A 12,954-nucleotide genomic window follows, 5' to 3' on the forward strand; every position below is an offset into this window, starting at 1 on the left:
TCGTGCGAGAATATGATTGATACTTCCGAGAAGGTAATGTCAATATTAAATGGGACATATATGCAAGGCCACGTCGCTATTTCCAACCTGGCCACGACATATATACGTAAGACCACGTCACCTTTAGAGATGATGTGGGGAGACTAATGTAGCCACGTAGTTCCACAGGTGTGCGTTTGGGCCGATCGTTATGACCGACAGCTGACGAGTAGTTCTTAAGACAAACAAACACATGTCCGATGGACCTCATAAAACTATAACGAATCCGACTCGGGTTAGAATTAGGTAATTTCGTAAATATATGCTGTCGTGGAGGGTTTATTAGGTATTGAACGAGGAAATTATAACCTAGCTGTCCTCGTCTGGTTCATCTCCCTCCCCCTCCCCAAGAGCAGTGTTCCGGCGAGAGCGGCCGCCTCACATCGCCCAGCCTTCTCGCGATCACCCTTCGCTCTCTGAGCTCTAAGCCATCGGATTCTTGGGGCCCAGGTCGGTTGAGGAAAGCCTTTTCCTAATTCACGCTGGTTTTGTCTCAAGAATTTAGTGTTTTTGGGGCATGATTCGTTGGTCTCAGCTTTGCATCTGTTCTTAGGTTTCCGGGAAGATTCCCAGGCTACCTATTTATATTGGATTATAGGTCTTTCCTATCTGGAAAATGTCACCTTCAACTTTCCTCCTTGTTTTGGCTGTTCTGTTGCTTGTTGGATGAGGTCTCCGTTTTATGGCATTATAGTATATTTACTTGAGCATTATGCAAATTTGTGTTGCATAATTTCAACCGGTTTTGCTTTTCTCTGATGATGTTTTATTCAAGAAATCAAGCTCTTGGTGATAATTGTCATAGATCTGCTGTGGAGATTTGATGAGGGCATCTTTGGTCGTTTCCGTGGGCTTTTGTTGTTTATGGACGTTGTTTATATGGTTAGTCTCTTGTAACTGATATCATGCTTTAACCAAATCTTCTGAAAATTCTGTCTGTCCTATGAGAATAGTGTTGTAATGTAATTCCTTGGTGTTTATCTGATGTTTTCAAATAAGCTTGGTGTTCTTTTTCGTAGCATTTTTCTGTTTTGGATTTGATTTGACAGCAGTCTCTTTTTCTATTTGCCATGCAGCGTTAGCCTGCTTCTTAGAAGGAAGCAGGCTTCAAATAAATTCTTCTGGTGACAATGGCGACCTTTGTTAAGCCGGAGAACGCCTTGAAGCGTGCTGAGGGTAATAATTGTTTTAATAAAACTTAAAACTTTTGCTTTTATGCATAATATACTATGTTCGAAAACCTTGTGTGGTATGCTAGTAATGTTGATTTATATTGCTTTTAGAAATTAACGAATACAAGCAAATCAATATGCTGCAATCTCATGTTTGCCGTGGCACAAAAGTTTGTGAGATGTATATCTTTCACAAGCTTGGAAAGGAACTAGTAAATTAAGATTTTCTTTTTCAGTCAAATGAAATCCTACGTGTTATCCATACTTTTTCATTATCCTTAACTTATTATCGGTACCTTTTTTGTTCCTCAATTCTTTTGTATGCTTGTTGATTTGAATGGAGTAAACAAACTGAAGAAGAGTATTTGATAGTGCACCTTATAAGATATAATGGATTAACCTAGCATACTACCACTTCTTTGCTAGTTCCCTTGCTGTGAATGTGAAAATGAACTTTCATTTCTTGGAAGAACACATGTTTGGTGCTTAATTTCTTGCATTAGAACATGTCCATAATCAAACTCCCTGTTGTTTTTCATAAATGGCTTTGGACAGTCCACTCAAGCTGTCATGCAATGATTTGCTAACAGGGTTCATGCTTTTCTTGTATCTTGTGCTTCAGAATTGGTTAATGTTGGACAAAAGCAAGCTGCCTTACAAGCACTACATGATCTCATCACCTCAAAAAGGTACAAGGCATGGCAGAAGACCCTGGAAAGAATCATGTTTAAGTATGTAGAACTCTGTGTGGACATGAGGAAAGGCAGATTTGCAAAGGATGGACTTATCCAGTACCGCATTACATGCCAACAAGTAAATGTAAGCTCTTTAGAAGAGGTGATAAAATATTTCATGCAGCTTTCCACAGAGAAGGCTGAACAAGCTAGGACACAAGCACAAGCCTTGGAAGATGCACTGGACGTGGAGGATCTAGAGGTCGATAAGAGACCTGAGGACTTAATGCTAAGCTATGTTAGTGGGGAGAAGGGAAAGGACAGATCCGACAGAGAGCTTGTGACTCCATGGTTCAAATTCCTGTGGGAGACCTACAGGACAGTGCTTGAGATTCTACGAAACAACTCCAAGTTGGAATCACTATACGCAGTAAGTCATCTAGAATTTCCATTAACACATGATACAGGGAGCTTTTGTTGTCACACATGGATTCTCTTAAAGGGAAACCAGAGACACTGTGTATATGTCATCGCTGAGGTTATCAGTTTCCTTTTTCTGCCTCACTTGACAAAACTGTGCAACTATTTGTTATAATTATCACTGCTTTTCTGTTAAGTTATAGCTAGCGAATCTCAATACTGCTTATTTAGCCTCCAAACTACTTGTATATATATCACTGCTTTGTTGTTAAGTTGTAGTTAGTAAGTCCTGCTACTAGCAGCAACATTATTTATTATATGCATTGCATGAGTATTGTTTTCACAGGAGTGTTGAGTTTAATTTTTTCTTTGGATATTTAGATGACAGCACATCGGGCCTTCCAATTTTGCAAACAATATAAGAGGACCACTGAATTTCGAAGACTCTGTGAGATTATACGAAATCATCTTGCTAATTTAAACAAGTACAAAGACCAAAGAGATAGGCCTGATCTTACAGCTCCTGAGAGTTTACAGCTTTACTTGGACACGAGAATTGAGCAGCTGAAGATAGCAACTGATCTGGAACTATGGCAGGTTTGTTTGTTTGCTTTTTTTTGTGAACTTGCCTTCTACACTTTCCTGTACTTGTTCTTGGTTTTTCTGCTCTTTGTTATGTTATTGTATGATTTTCTCATACAGGAAGCATTTCGCTCAGTGGAAGATATCCATGGTTTAATGAATTTGGTAAAGAAGAGCCCAAAGACACCACTCATGGTTGTATACTATGCAAAGTTAACAGACGTATTTTGGGTTTCGCATAGTCATCTTTACCATGCATATGCATGGTTTAAGCTTTTCACATTGCAGAAAAGCTACAATAAGAATTTATCACAAAAGGATTTGCAGTTAATTGCATCATCTGTTTTATTAGCTGCGCTTTCAGTCACTCCGTATGACCAAAAGCATGGTGCATCACATCTGGAACTTGAAAATGAAAAAGAGCGCAATTTACGAATGGCTAGCCTTATCAACTTTACTCTTGATCCTAAAGGGGAGAGCAGAGAAATGGTATATTATCGTGTTGATTTCTTTTAGTAATGCTCTTGTAATTGTTGTACTTATGTCCAAATTGTTTGTGCTGACGACTTACATTTTGCAGCTTTCACGATCATCACTGCTCTCAGAATTGGTATGACATGCACTACAACTTAATCATCTTTTCATCTTCTAAATGCTATGGTTTTTTATTTCTGTAATTATCTTTAATCTTTGTTAAAGATGTTAAAGTTAGTTTTAATATATTCCATCTGTTGTCCACTGCACATTTATTTACTCATCAGTATCCACCTTTGTGTTGAGCTCTGGGACAAATTGTTGTATGGTACATGGTCAGAAGTTAATACATAGGATGGTTGTCTGATAAAAGATTCCTCCTGGTGATCAGGCTAGAAATCTTAGAAGATGATTTTAATTTCTAGAGATTTTGCTGAATAGGCTTATTTAGTGAATTGTTTATCGCATATAGCACCTTTAATGGGCTTATACAATATCCTACAGATGTAGTTGTTAGACGAGGTGAAATGATTAACGGTAGTGGTACGAGGAAATGTACAAGAAAACCTAAAAAGACTTTAATAGAAACTATAAATAAAGATTTAAATACTCTAAGCTTAATTAAATATGTGATTTTTTATATATTTTAGTGTTGGCAAAAGATCCATGTAGTTGATCCTAAATAGTTGGGATTTGCAGCTTTGTTGTTGTTGTTGTATATAACGCTTTTAAATATGTAAACATATGGAAAAAGGACTAGGTTTCATTTAGGTGTGCTAAAATCTATTTATCCTTTTATGTGCATTTTTATGGGCATCTTATCTATAATTAAAGAGCCTTTTAGGATGGCAGTTCTTACAGTTTAACTACAATGTTAGGCCAATTTGCAAGCGAGCATGGTTGGTGCTTATTACGATATGAAAAGTGACAGAATTTGCTAGACCAAAACAATATGAAATATTCACAAGATGAGTAAATTTCATCAATTAACATATAATGTAGGGTAAGTGCTTCGATATCAAATCTAATATAGGACGAGTGCTTTGTTACCAACATGAAATAGGAGAAAGCATAGATGGTCAAAGATAATATATTTTCTTTCTAGGAGTTGTTTGTTGTGGAATAAAACAGAAAATTTTAGTGGGATAAAAGAGTAAAAAAACAGTATCACCCAACTTATTCCAACTCAAGGATTAACTCTGAGAATTAAAGGCCTCACACCTCTGTAATATCACATGTGAATAGTGGAATCATACCATTGGGATTAAGAATGTGGTCTCACATCACTCATACATATTGTGGGGGAAAGAATTCTATTTATTCAATCATTTTCTGATGATCCAAGTTGCAGACTCTTCTCTTTTTTTGGGAGATTCCCTATGTACAAGAAGTAAGAAAGGAAATTACAAGAAGTAGGGAAAGAATACAATCAAGAAATTTATAATTTAAAATGTATAAATAATTTCTTCTTTCCTTGTGGAAGATATATTTTTATATTTGTTTTGGCAAATAGTCTTCATTCTTGACAATACATTTGATTGATAAGCTTCCTTTTTGTGGAATCTTCAATCATGATAAAGCTTCTTGTACAGATGGAATCTTCAATCAACTCTTGATATATTTTCTCGAGCCTGAGATTTGTTTCCTCCCTTTTCTTGTTTGACATTATTTTCTTCTCTTTTTGGGCAGTTTTTATAGGTGGCATTGAATTACCTGAGATGCTGCTACTTGGCAACTTATTATGTTTTTAAACTTCCCCTGCAATACTTGAATTATTTGAGTCATGAACATGTATCTTTTTATATGACCACAAACAAAAGAAAATTTATTTTTCAATTATCGTGTTTCACTTTCAAGTGGACTGCTAGGTGAAGATTTTATGAGATAATATGGACTGTAATATTGTTTATTGCTCTATGCTGAAGTATGTTTCTCTTACTGGATTGTGAATACATCCAATGCATCATGCATCTATTAGTCAACTTTAGATTTTACTTAGTTCTCACAATTGGTCGTTTCCAATCTAGATTGGCCGATTTGGTTTGGGGTCAGTCCTTTCCGTTTTAAGGAAGTCTTCATTTCTCTAATAATTGCTGAGATTTATCAAAAATCAGTCAGAATCAGATGGAATTCATCAGGAAATCGGTTGGTTCTAGATCCAAAACTGATTTATATTGAGAGAATAAAGTTGGGAGAAAGAAGAAGAAAGGGAGAATAGAAAGAAAATGAGGGACGGTCAGAGGAAAAACTGTGGAAGGGGAGGAGTGGAGTGGGAGAGGTGATCATATGTGGTGCTCCACTGTCTACGTCTTGTTTGCAAGCTGCAGTCATCTCCCATTCGCTGACACTAGCCACCTGGTTATTATCCAGTTGTGCGCTCTCCACTGCCTTAAATGCACAATGTGTTAGGACAGGTGTAAGAAGTTTATAAGTATTTAACTTGTATACAGTTATACCAAGGTTCGCAATACCGTACCGTACCGGTATTTCGATCTGGGCTCGGTACTGGTACGGTACGGTGTACCGAGCACTGTAGCACTGCTACAGTGCGTACCGGTACCAGGCGGTCTGCGTACCGCTGGCCTGTCGGACTGGTATGTACCGCCCGTACCGGGCGATACGATTCGGTATGACAAACACTGAGTTATACTATACACTAAACTTGTAACATTGTAGCTTTTAACTTATAAGCATAACAAATTGCAGCATATATATAATTATTTGTAGAGTTGTGTACATTTATGTAATTGTATCATATATCATGTATGTATTATTTTGTATTTTTAAAATATTATTTTTCGTTTTTATGAATTTTAAAATATAATTGAATATTAAGTTCTTTTAACTTAATTTTTTTTATGATTTGATCCCATTGGCTGATTCTGATCTTAAAATGCATCACCAATCATCCAGTCACAAAATATCTTAACATTCAAAAGAATGTCAATTATGATCAGGATCTTAATGGAAAACAAATGAGGTGTGCATGTAATCTTTGACATTCTTTTTGTCCAGTGCCATGAGGTGCAAATCATATACACTAGGTGCTTTCCCTAGGGAATCGAAGTCCCAACCTAGCAATTAGTGTCCTGGATGCTCAGCTGCTGAATGTACATATGAGTGGGAGTCTGTCCCTTTCATGTGAAGTACTGTCTCGATGCATTGTTCTTTCATTTATACTTCAAATGCTGCCAATTTATGAGATGATTAATTATATCTTCATCAGCAATCATATTAGTAATTGATCTAATTAAAGTGGATGTTGAGAACTTACATAGTGGAGCCATGTTTTATCTGTCAAGTAGCTATATGATTAAAGTGCATGAACAGCAAGCACCATGGTGCTGTTATGTCAATCCTTGGTAATCCTGTTCCTGTTCTTCCTCATCTACATTCTGTCATGATAAATGTGCTATCCTGCATATGTTTGTTTTGCTATCTGCTAGAGTAGATAAACCAGTTCACATTGTTATAGTTTTGTCTGGAAATTCCAAATTTTGTGGCTAATTTTTGTTTTCATGTTTGTAATCCTAGTTGTCTTCTGTATTCATGGTTAAGAAGTTTAAATGCTGAATTGCTCTATGCTCAAATAATGGTGCCTCTGCTGCTATCTATTTGTGACACTTGATTAGTTTTTTGTAATACATACTATATGTGGATGACAATTAGATGTAGTTGTTAATTTAATGTAATCTATATGGTACAGAGCAACAAGGGTGTAATGACATGTGTCTCACAAGAAGTAAAGGACATCTACAATATCCTAGAACATGAATTCTTTCCTTTAGACCTTGCTTCGAGAGTTCAGCCTCTGCTTGCTAAGATTGCAAAACTGGGTGGTAAGCCATCGTCAGCCTCATCAGTTCCAGAAGTGCAACTATCGAAATACGTTCCTGCTCTTGAAAAGCTTACCACTTTGAGAGTGCTTCAACAGGTGTTTAATTAGTATTTTTTTATCAATGCCCCAACAATTCTATCAGTAGCCATATGTTTCTTATCTGTTCTTGTTTTTATCTTACACATCTGTTGATTTTTCGGCCTGTTACTTTGTCAGGTTTCTCGTGTGTATCAATCCGTAACAATCGGGACTTTGTCAAAGATGATACCATTTTTTGACTTCTCACTTGTTGAGAAGTTATCAGTTGATGCAGTCAAATATAATTTCCTTTCTATGAAAGTTGATCACCTGAAGGGTGCTGTTTTATTTGGTAATGTGGTATGTTATCTTTGTCTTTATCATTTGCATGTTTCCCCTTGCTTATGTACATTCATGCACTTGCTTAGGTGTTATATAATCTTTGATTATATAGATGCTAATCCTTCATATTGATATTGTCATGTGTATGTGAACATAATTCTTTTCCCCCCCTCACATGCAAGAGAATGTGCTTTCTTGGTACCCTCTATCTCTAGTTTGCACCATGTGCAAGTCTTGTGTCATTTTCTTCATTGTGCATGTGTCCTTTTTCTTAGACTGCTATATTAGGGTTTGGTATGACTTATCAATTTGTCATAGAATATGAGCCACACTGGGAAAGCATGCATGAGTCATTATTCTATGTTTAGCATATATCTGCATACATACATATTTTTTTAAATTTTAAAATTCATCCTTGTTCTTACTCCAGATTAATGTATATGTGTAAATTTGCATTTTGTATAATTACCCATTGATGTTAAAAGTTTTCCATTTGCGTCTTAGTAAACCTAGCGATAGCTAATTGCATGAGAAAGCATTAGCTGCTTCTTAAGTTTGCTTTTAGAATAATGAACAAATTGAACATTTACACTTCCATAAATGTTGAAATTTTACAAATGTTCTGATGGCTACATACATGAATATGTCAATTATTTTGTTCACAGAACATTGAATCAGATGTGCTCACTGATCATCTGACCGTTCTTGCCGATTCTCTGAATAAAGCAAGGAATCTGATTTATCCTGCTGTCAAAAAACAATCCAAACTGGGTGAGAAACATGGTCTAGCAGAAACAGTTGATAAGGAACATAAGAGGCTTCTTGCTAGGAAATCCATCATCGAGAAACGCAAAGAAGAACATGAACGTCAGATGCTGGAAATGGTGCTTCTGATTTTTTTCTCTTTTGCCAGGAATATTTTTTTTTACTTGAGTTTTAAATGATTAATACATTGTTCTGAACTGTTTCAAGGAACGAGAAGAAGAATCTAAACGATTAAAACTCCAAAAAGTAACCGAGGAGGCTGAACAAAAGCGACTTGCTGAAGAATATACTCGAAGGCAGGAGCAGCGGATTCGCCGTGAAATAGAAGAGAGAGAACTTCAGGAAGCTCAAGCATTACTTTTCGAAACACAAAAAGGTGCCAAAAAGAAGGGAAAGAAACCTTTGCTTGATGGGGTAAGCCAATATTCCGTTTTTATATTCTTGATGGATCCTTTAAAGAATGTAGTAGCTTGATATTTGAGAGGTTGTTATTGCAAGTCGTCCTGTTTAATTAAATTAATTGGTACTCTGATAGCCAATAGTAGTTAGTTTGATACATTCAATTGTTTACTTGTTGGAAAAGCGGGCAGAGGTTCAGTTACTACAGAATGTAGCTGTTGGTTTTTCTATCAGGAGATGACTAAGACACATACCATTCTGTTGGTTTTTGTGAAGCTGACTAGTTGCCTTAACTTTTTGAAGAAGCTAGTCCAAGTCCTCATTTAATCATATTCCTATTAGAATTCCCCATACTGCAGCTTGCTTTCCTCTGCTTATTTTTCTTTCTCCATCTTTATCTGCTGAGTGAAACTTCTTTGTTATGTTTTATTGTCTGGAAAGTCTTGAGTCAATCATTATTTCAGTCATTTTAAAGATGTTTGCAATTCTTCAGGAGAAGGTCACAAAGCAGACATTGATTGAATTGGCCTTAAGTGAGCAATTGAAGGAAAGGCAAGAATTGGAGAAGAAACTGCAGAAACTTGCCAAAACGATGGACTACATGGAACGAGCAAAGAGGGAGGAAGAAGCACAACTGATTGAGCAAGCCTTCCAGCAGCACTTGGTGGAGGAGAGAATTTTTCATGAACGCGAGCAACTGGTATACTTTGTTTTTTTTTTTTTTGGTTTTTTAAAATTTCTTTTCTTTGGGAACATAGACAAACTCGTTGCTCCTAACAGAAAGCGATAGAGTTGAGCAGGCAGCACCATGCTGGTGATCTCCAAGAGAAGAAAAGACTTGCCAGAATGTTGGACAACAAGGTTCAAATTTCTCTGCTTAACCTTTACCCCTTGAAGTTATAGTAGATTTGAAAATCTTTACCATCCATTTATTTGAAGTTTTAGCTTATGGAAGCAGCTGTATTGACATCTCTGAGCAGTGACGGTTATGCAACTTTTTGTATAAGTATGGCTGCCTCATATGTCAAAACATGGATATAGTACTGATTAAGTCATCATGCTTTTGATTCATACATAAATTAATAGATTATGTTTTGATCACCCTGTTAGGTCCATTTAATCTTAAAACTTGGTTTCGGTGGGATTTATGGAGTTCCATTTTTGGCAGTTATAGGGCTTCAATACCTTAGCTTCAAGGCTGTAGTCTAGAAACAATTTTAAATGATCATGAAAGGCACAAGGAAGGAAAAGGTGATTAGTGTTACTTTTTTAAAAAATATATAAATTGTGAAAAATGTGCATAGTTTCTATGTGTTTCAGTCTTGTAGGCTGATTTTTCTGGGTATTGTCAGGGTGCAGGAGTTTGGTAGGGTTTTTCAGAAGAGATCAAGTAGAAAAGATGAAGCAACCATAGCTAGCTGGAATAGCAAAATTCATGACTTCATAATCATCTGAAAACACTACATGACTTGTAAATTAGATTCCTTTTAGTGTCTCAACTTTCTTAAACCCAAATAACTAAAAGGACATGTGGAAAAAAAATCTTGTTTTAAAACCCTCTAGAACTATCTAAACAGAAATGTTAAGAGCAGGTAGCCTTTGCTATATCATACTGTACATCCTACACAATATAAAACACCATAAAATAACCAAGGAAAACTAAGTATTATGAAAATTTGATTAAAAACCCAGAAAGATCTAGATTTAGACTTACCTAGGATTTGGCTCAATTTGTTCAGTCATATTGTGACCATTATCCAATATTCAATTTGAATTTGATTAACGGTGTCCTTGTGTCCTCACTATTTTGTTTTTGTAATGGATGAAGACATTAGATATGTAAGAAACAAGACAAAATTTCATGGTGTTTGTTGTTTCGATGACTCACCCGACAAGTAGAATAAGGATAAATTCTGAATTGGATCAATGGGACAAATTATAGAAATTAAACAAATGGGATTAGCATCAGATATATGAAATGCTGAGATATATGGATAAGAAAAATCAATGAGTTGAGGATTAAGTGTTCTTTGATTGTCGAGATGCAGCTACAGTGTCGCATGGATGTCAAGTCTCTCAGTAGGATAAAAATAATCAATGTTTTATGAACACCTAGGCTCCTAATTGGTTCGTGTGCCACAGGCAACAAGACCAATAGGAAGGAAGGCTAATGGATGATCAAAAGGAAAGGAGGCATAGCTCTTTTAACTTGATTTTAGTTTGAAAGAATGAAATCTCATTGACGTAACATGAAACCTATTAGTGCGAACAAACAAGTATTTTGGTTCATTCCAAATCGTAATCTTTGTTTAGTACTAGAGATTGGATCAGGAATCCCGTTTCGGATTTAGTATGGATAAAGGAGTGGCAAAAGGAAGGAGAAAGAATTGTTAATGAACCTGCTTCATTCGAGGGGGAGTCCCTTGGCCTTGGTTACCTATCTCAATAAAGTATATGATTGGTTTGAGGGAGGGTAAATAGTATCATTCATCATTCAGAATTTGATTAATTTCATTTTAGCATTTCATGGATGTTTATCCCCTGAACAAGTCATTTTACTATATGTGATGCAACTTGCAAACTTGATCTGTCTATCTTTTATCTTGTCATTATGTTTTTAGGCAAGCCCCTTGACCATATTTGCCAATGCTAGAAATCCATCTTCCTATGTACATGGATGCTTCTCCAGTTATGTGTTGTGTTTCATAACTAACCACATTAAGTTGACTGTTTTCAATGATGTCAATGATGTTCATCTACTCAAACATCGTCCTGCAACTGTTATTGAACTAGTGTTAGTCATGATGTGATTTTCTGATATTAATGGTTTTTCTCTTCGTCCCCAGGTCATATTTCAACAAAGAATAGTTAACCGCCGTGAAACAGAATATGATCGACTGAAGAAAGAAAAAGAGGATAAAATTAATCAGCTCATAGCATTGAGGAAACATGAAAGGGAGACTAAAAGGAAGATGCTCTTTTATCTGAAGTCTGAGGAAGAGCGGTTGACCAGGCTGCGAGAAGAGGAGGAAGCCAGGAAGCGTGAAGGTAAATATTGTGCACCAAATCATATCATGAGATATAAGCACTGTTTTTATCTCCATGCCATGATTCTGTGGAAGTTTTTAAGAATTCTGATGGACTAATAAACAGGTTAGCTTGTTGATGACAAAGTGGATTATTGTGTTAGTATCAAGCGTCTAAATAATCTTCTACTTCAGAAGGAATAACCTGATATATTGATAGAAAGCTTAGAAACATTCGGGCTAATCAGATTTACATGTCCATGATTTTGCAGAGGAGGAAAAGCGTAAAAAAGAAGAGGCAGAACGGAAGGCCAAGCTGGATGCAATTGCAGAAAGGCAGAGGCAGCGGGAGAGGGAGGCGGAAGAGAAGGAAAGACTGCGAAGAGAAGCACTCCTTAGAAGACCCACTGAAACACTGTCACGGTCAATCGACCCTGCTTCAGGTCCTCACGCTGCTGACCCTGTTCCTGTTGCCGCAGCAGCTGCAGCACCGACTTCCGGTAAGTATGTGCCTAGATTCCGCCGCGAGAGGAACGAGGGACAAATGACAGCTTCCCCTGAGCCTGATCGATGGGGAAGACAGGATGATCTCGCTCCCCAATCCGGTGATAGATGGCGAAATGATGAACGTCGACCATCATTTGGTGGCTCAAGAACATCCTCCACCTCCTCTTCTTCCTGGTCCTCATCGAGGCCACGCGGTTAATGCAGCTGATGCACAGATAGATACTGTTGGCTTTTCAACGGTGGATGGATGGAGTAGTCTTCGCTTGTCCGAGGCAGAGGTTTTGCATATTGTGATCAAGTAGTATTGTGAGTTTTGAGGGTCTTTAGTTGCTGTACTCGAATAATCATGGTTTAGGTGAGATCTTGGCGCTTTCAAGTCTACCATATCGAATCTGTGTGGTGCCAGTCATTAAGACCTCTTTTTGCCTTTCATTTCCATGAATTGGTTATTGTCATTGATGTTGTAGTTCCTATTCCCTCATAACACTAATTTATTCCCGGTTGTGGTGAACTTTGTAATCATGTATACAGTGACTTATTTGATGAACTAAAGTATTATTGTCCATTAGTTTGCTGCAATTTTAACTAATATTGCAAAGATTGAGAGTTAGTATGTCCTGTGTGAGTAAGAGTTCATAATTTTTACAACGTTATTTAATTATTTTTAGTATTTTGATCTTTATATTTTAAAAGTTATA

General features: G+C 36.7%; 1 protein-coding gene across 2 annotated transcripts; it reads left to right on the forward strand.

Moving 5' to 3' along the window:
* Nucleotides 1–328: 328 nt before the first annotated feature.
* LOC135638527 (eukaryotic translation initiation factor 3 subunit A-like) lies at nucleotides 329–12,821 on the forward strand. 2 transcript variants are annotated; one of them, XM_065151668.1, is made up of 15 exons: nucleotides 367–489; nucleotides 845–921; nucleotides 1,116–1,215; nucleotides 1,834–2,315; nucleotides 2,687–2,902; nucleotides 3,008–3,376; nucleotides 3,468–3,497; nucleotides 7,068–7,295; nucleotides 7,416–7,577; nucleotides 8,225–8,443; nucleotides 8,532–8,738; nucleotides 9,217–9,423; nucleotides 9,504–9,584; nucleotides 11,570–11,771; nucleotides 12,022–12,821. In XM_065151668.1, the coding sequence occupies exons 3-15, from the start codon at nucleotides 1,170–1,172 to the stop codon at nucleotides 12,453–12,455; spliced, it is 2,883 nt and encodes a 960-aa protein (XP_065007740.1). In that variant the 5' UTR covers nucleotides 367–489; nucleotides 845–921; nucleotides 1,116–1,169; the 3' UTR covers nucleotides 12,456–12,821. The 2 variants fall into 2 exon arrangements, with proteins under 2 accessions (XP_065007739.1, XP_065007740.1); XM_065151667.1 differs by lacking the exon at nucleotides 845–921 and having other exon boundaries at nucleotides 329–489.
* Nucleotides 12,822–12,954: the final 133 nt, after the last annotated feature.

Source organism: Musa acuminata, chromosome BXJ3-5 (genome assembly GCF_036884655.1).
Source record: "Musa acuminata AAA Group cultivar baxijiao chromosome BXJ3-5, Cavendish_Baxijiao_AAA, whole genome shotgun sequence".
NCBI classification, from domain to species: Eukaryota; Viridiplantae; Streptophyta; class Magnoliopsida; order Zingiberales; family Musaceae; genus Musa; species Musa acuminata.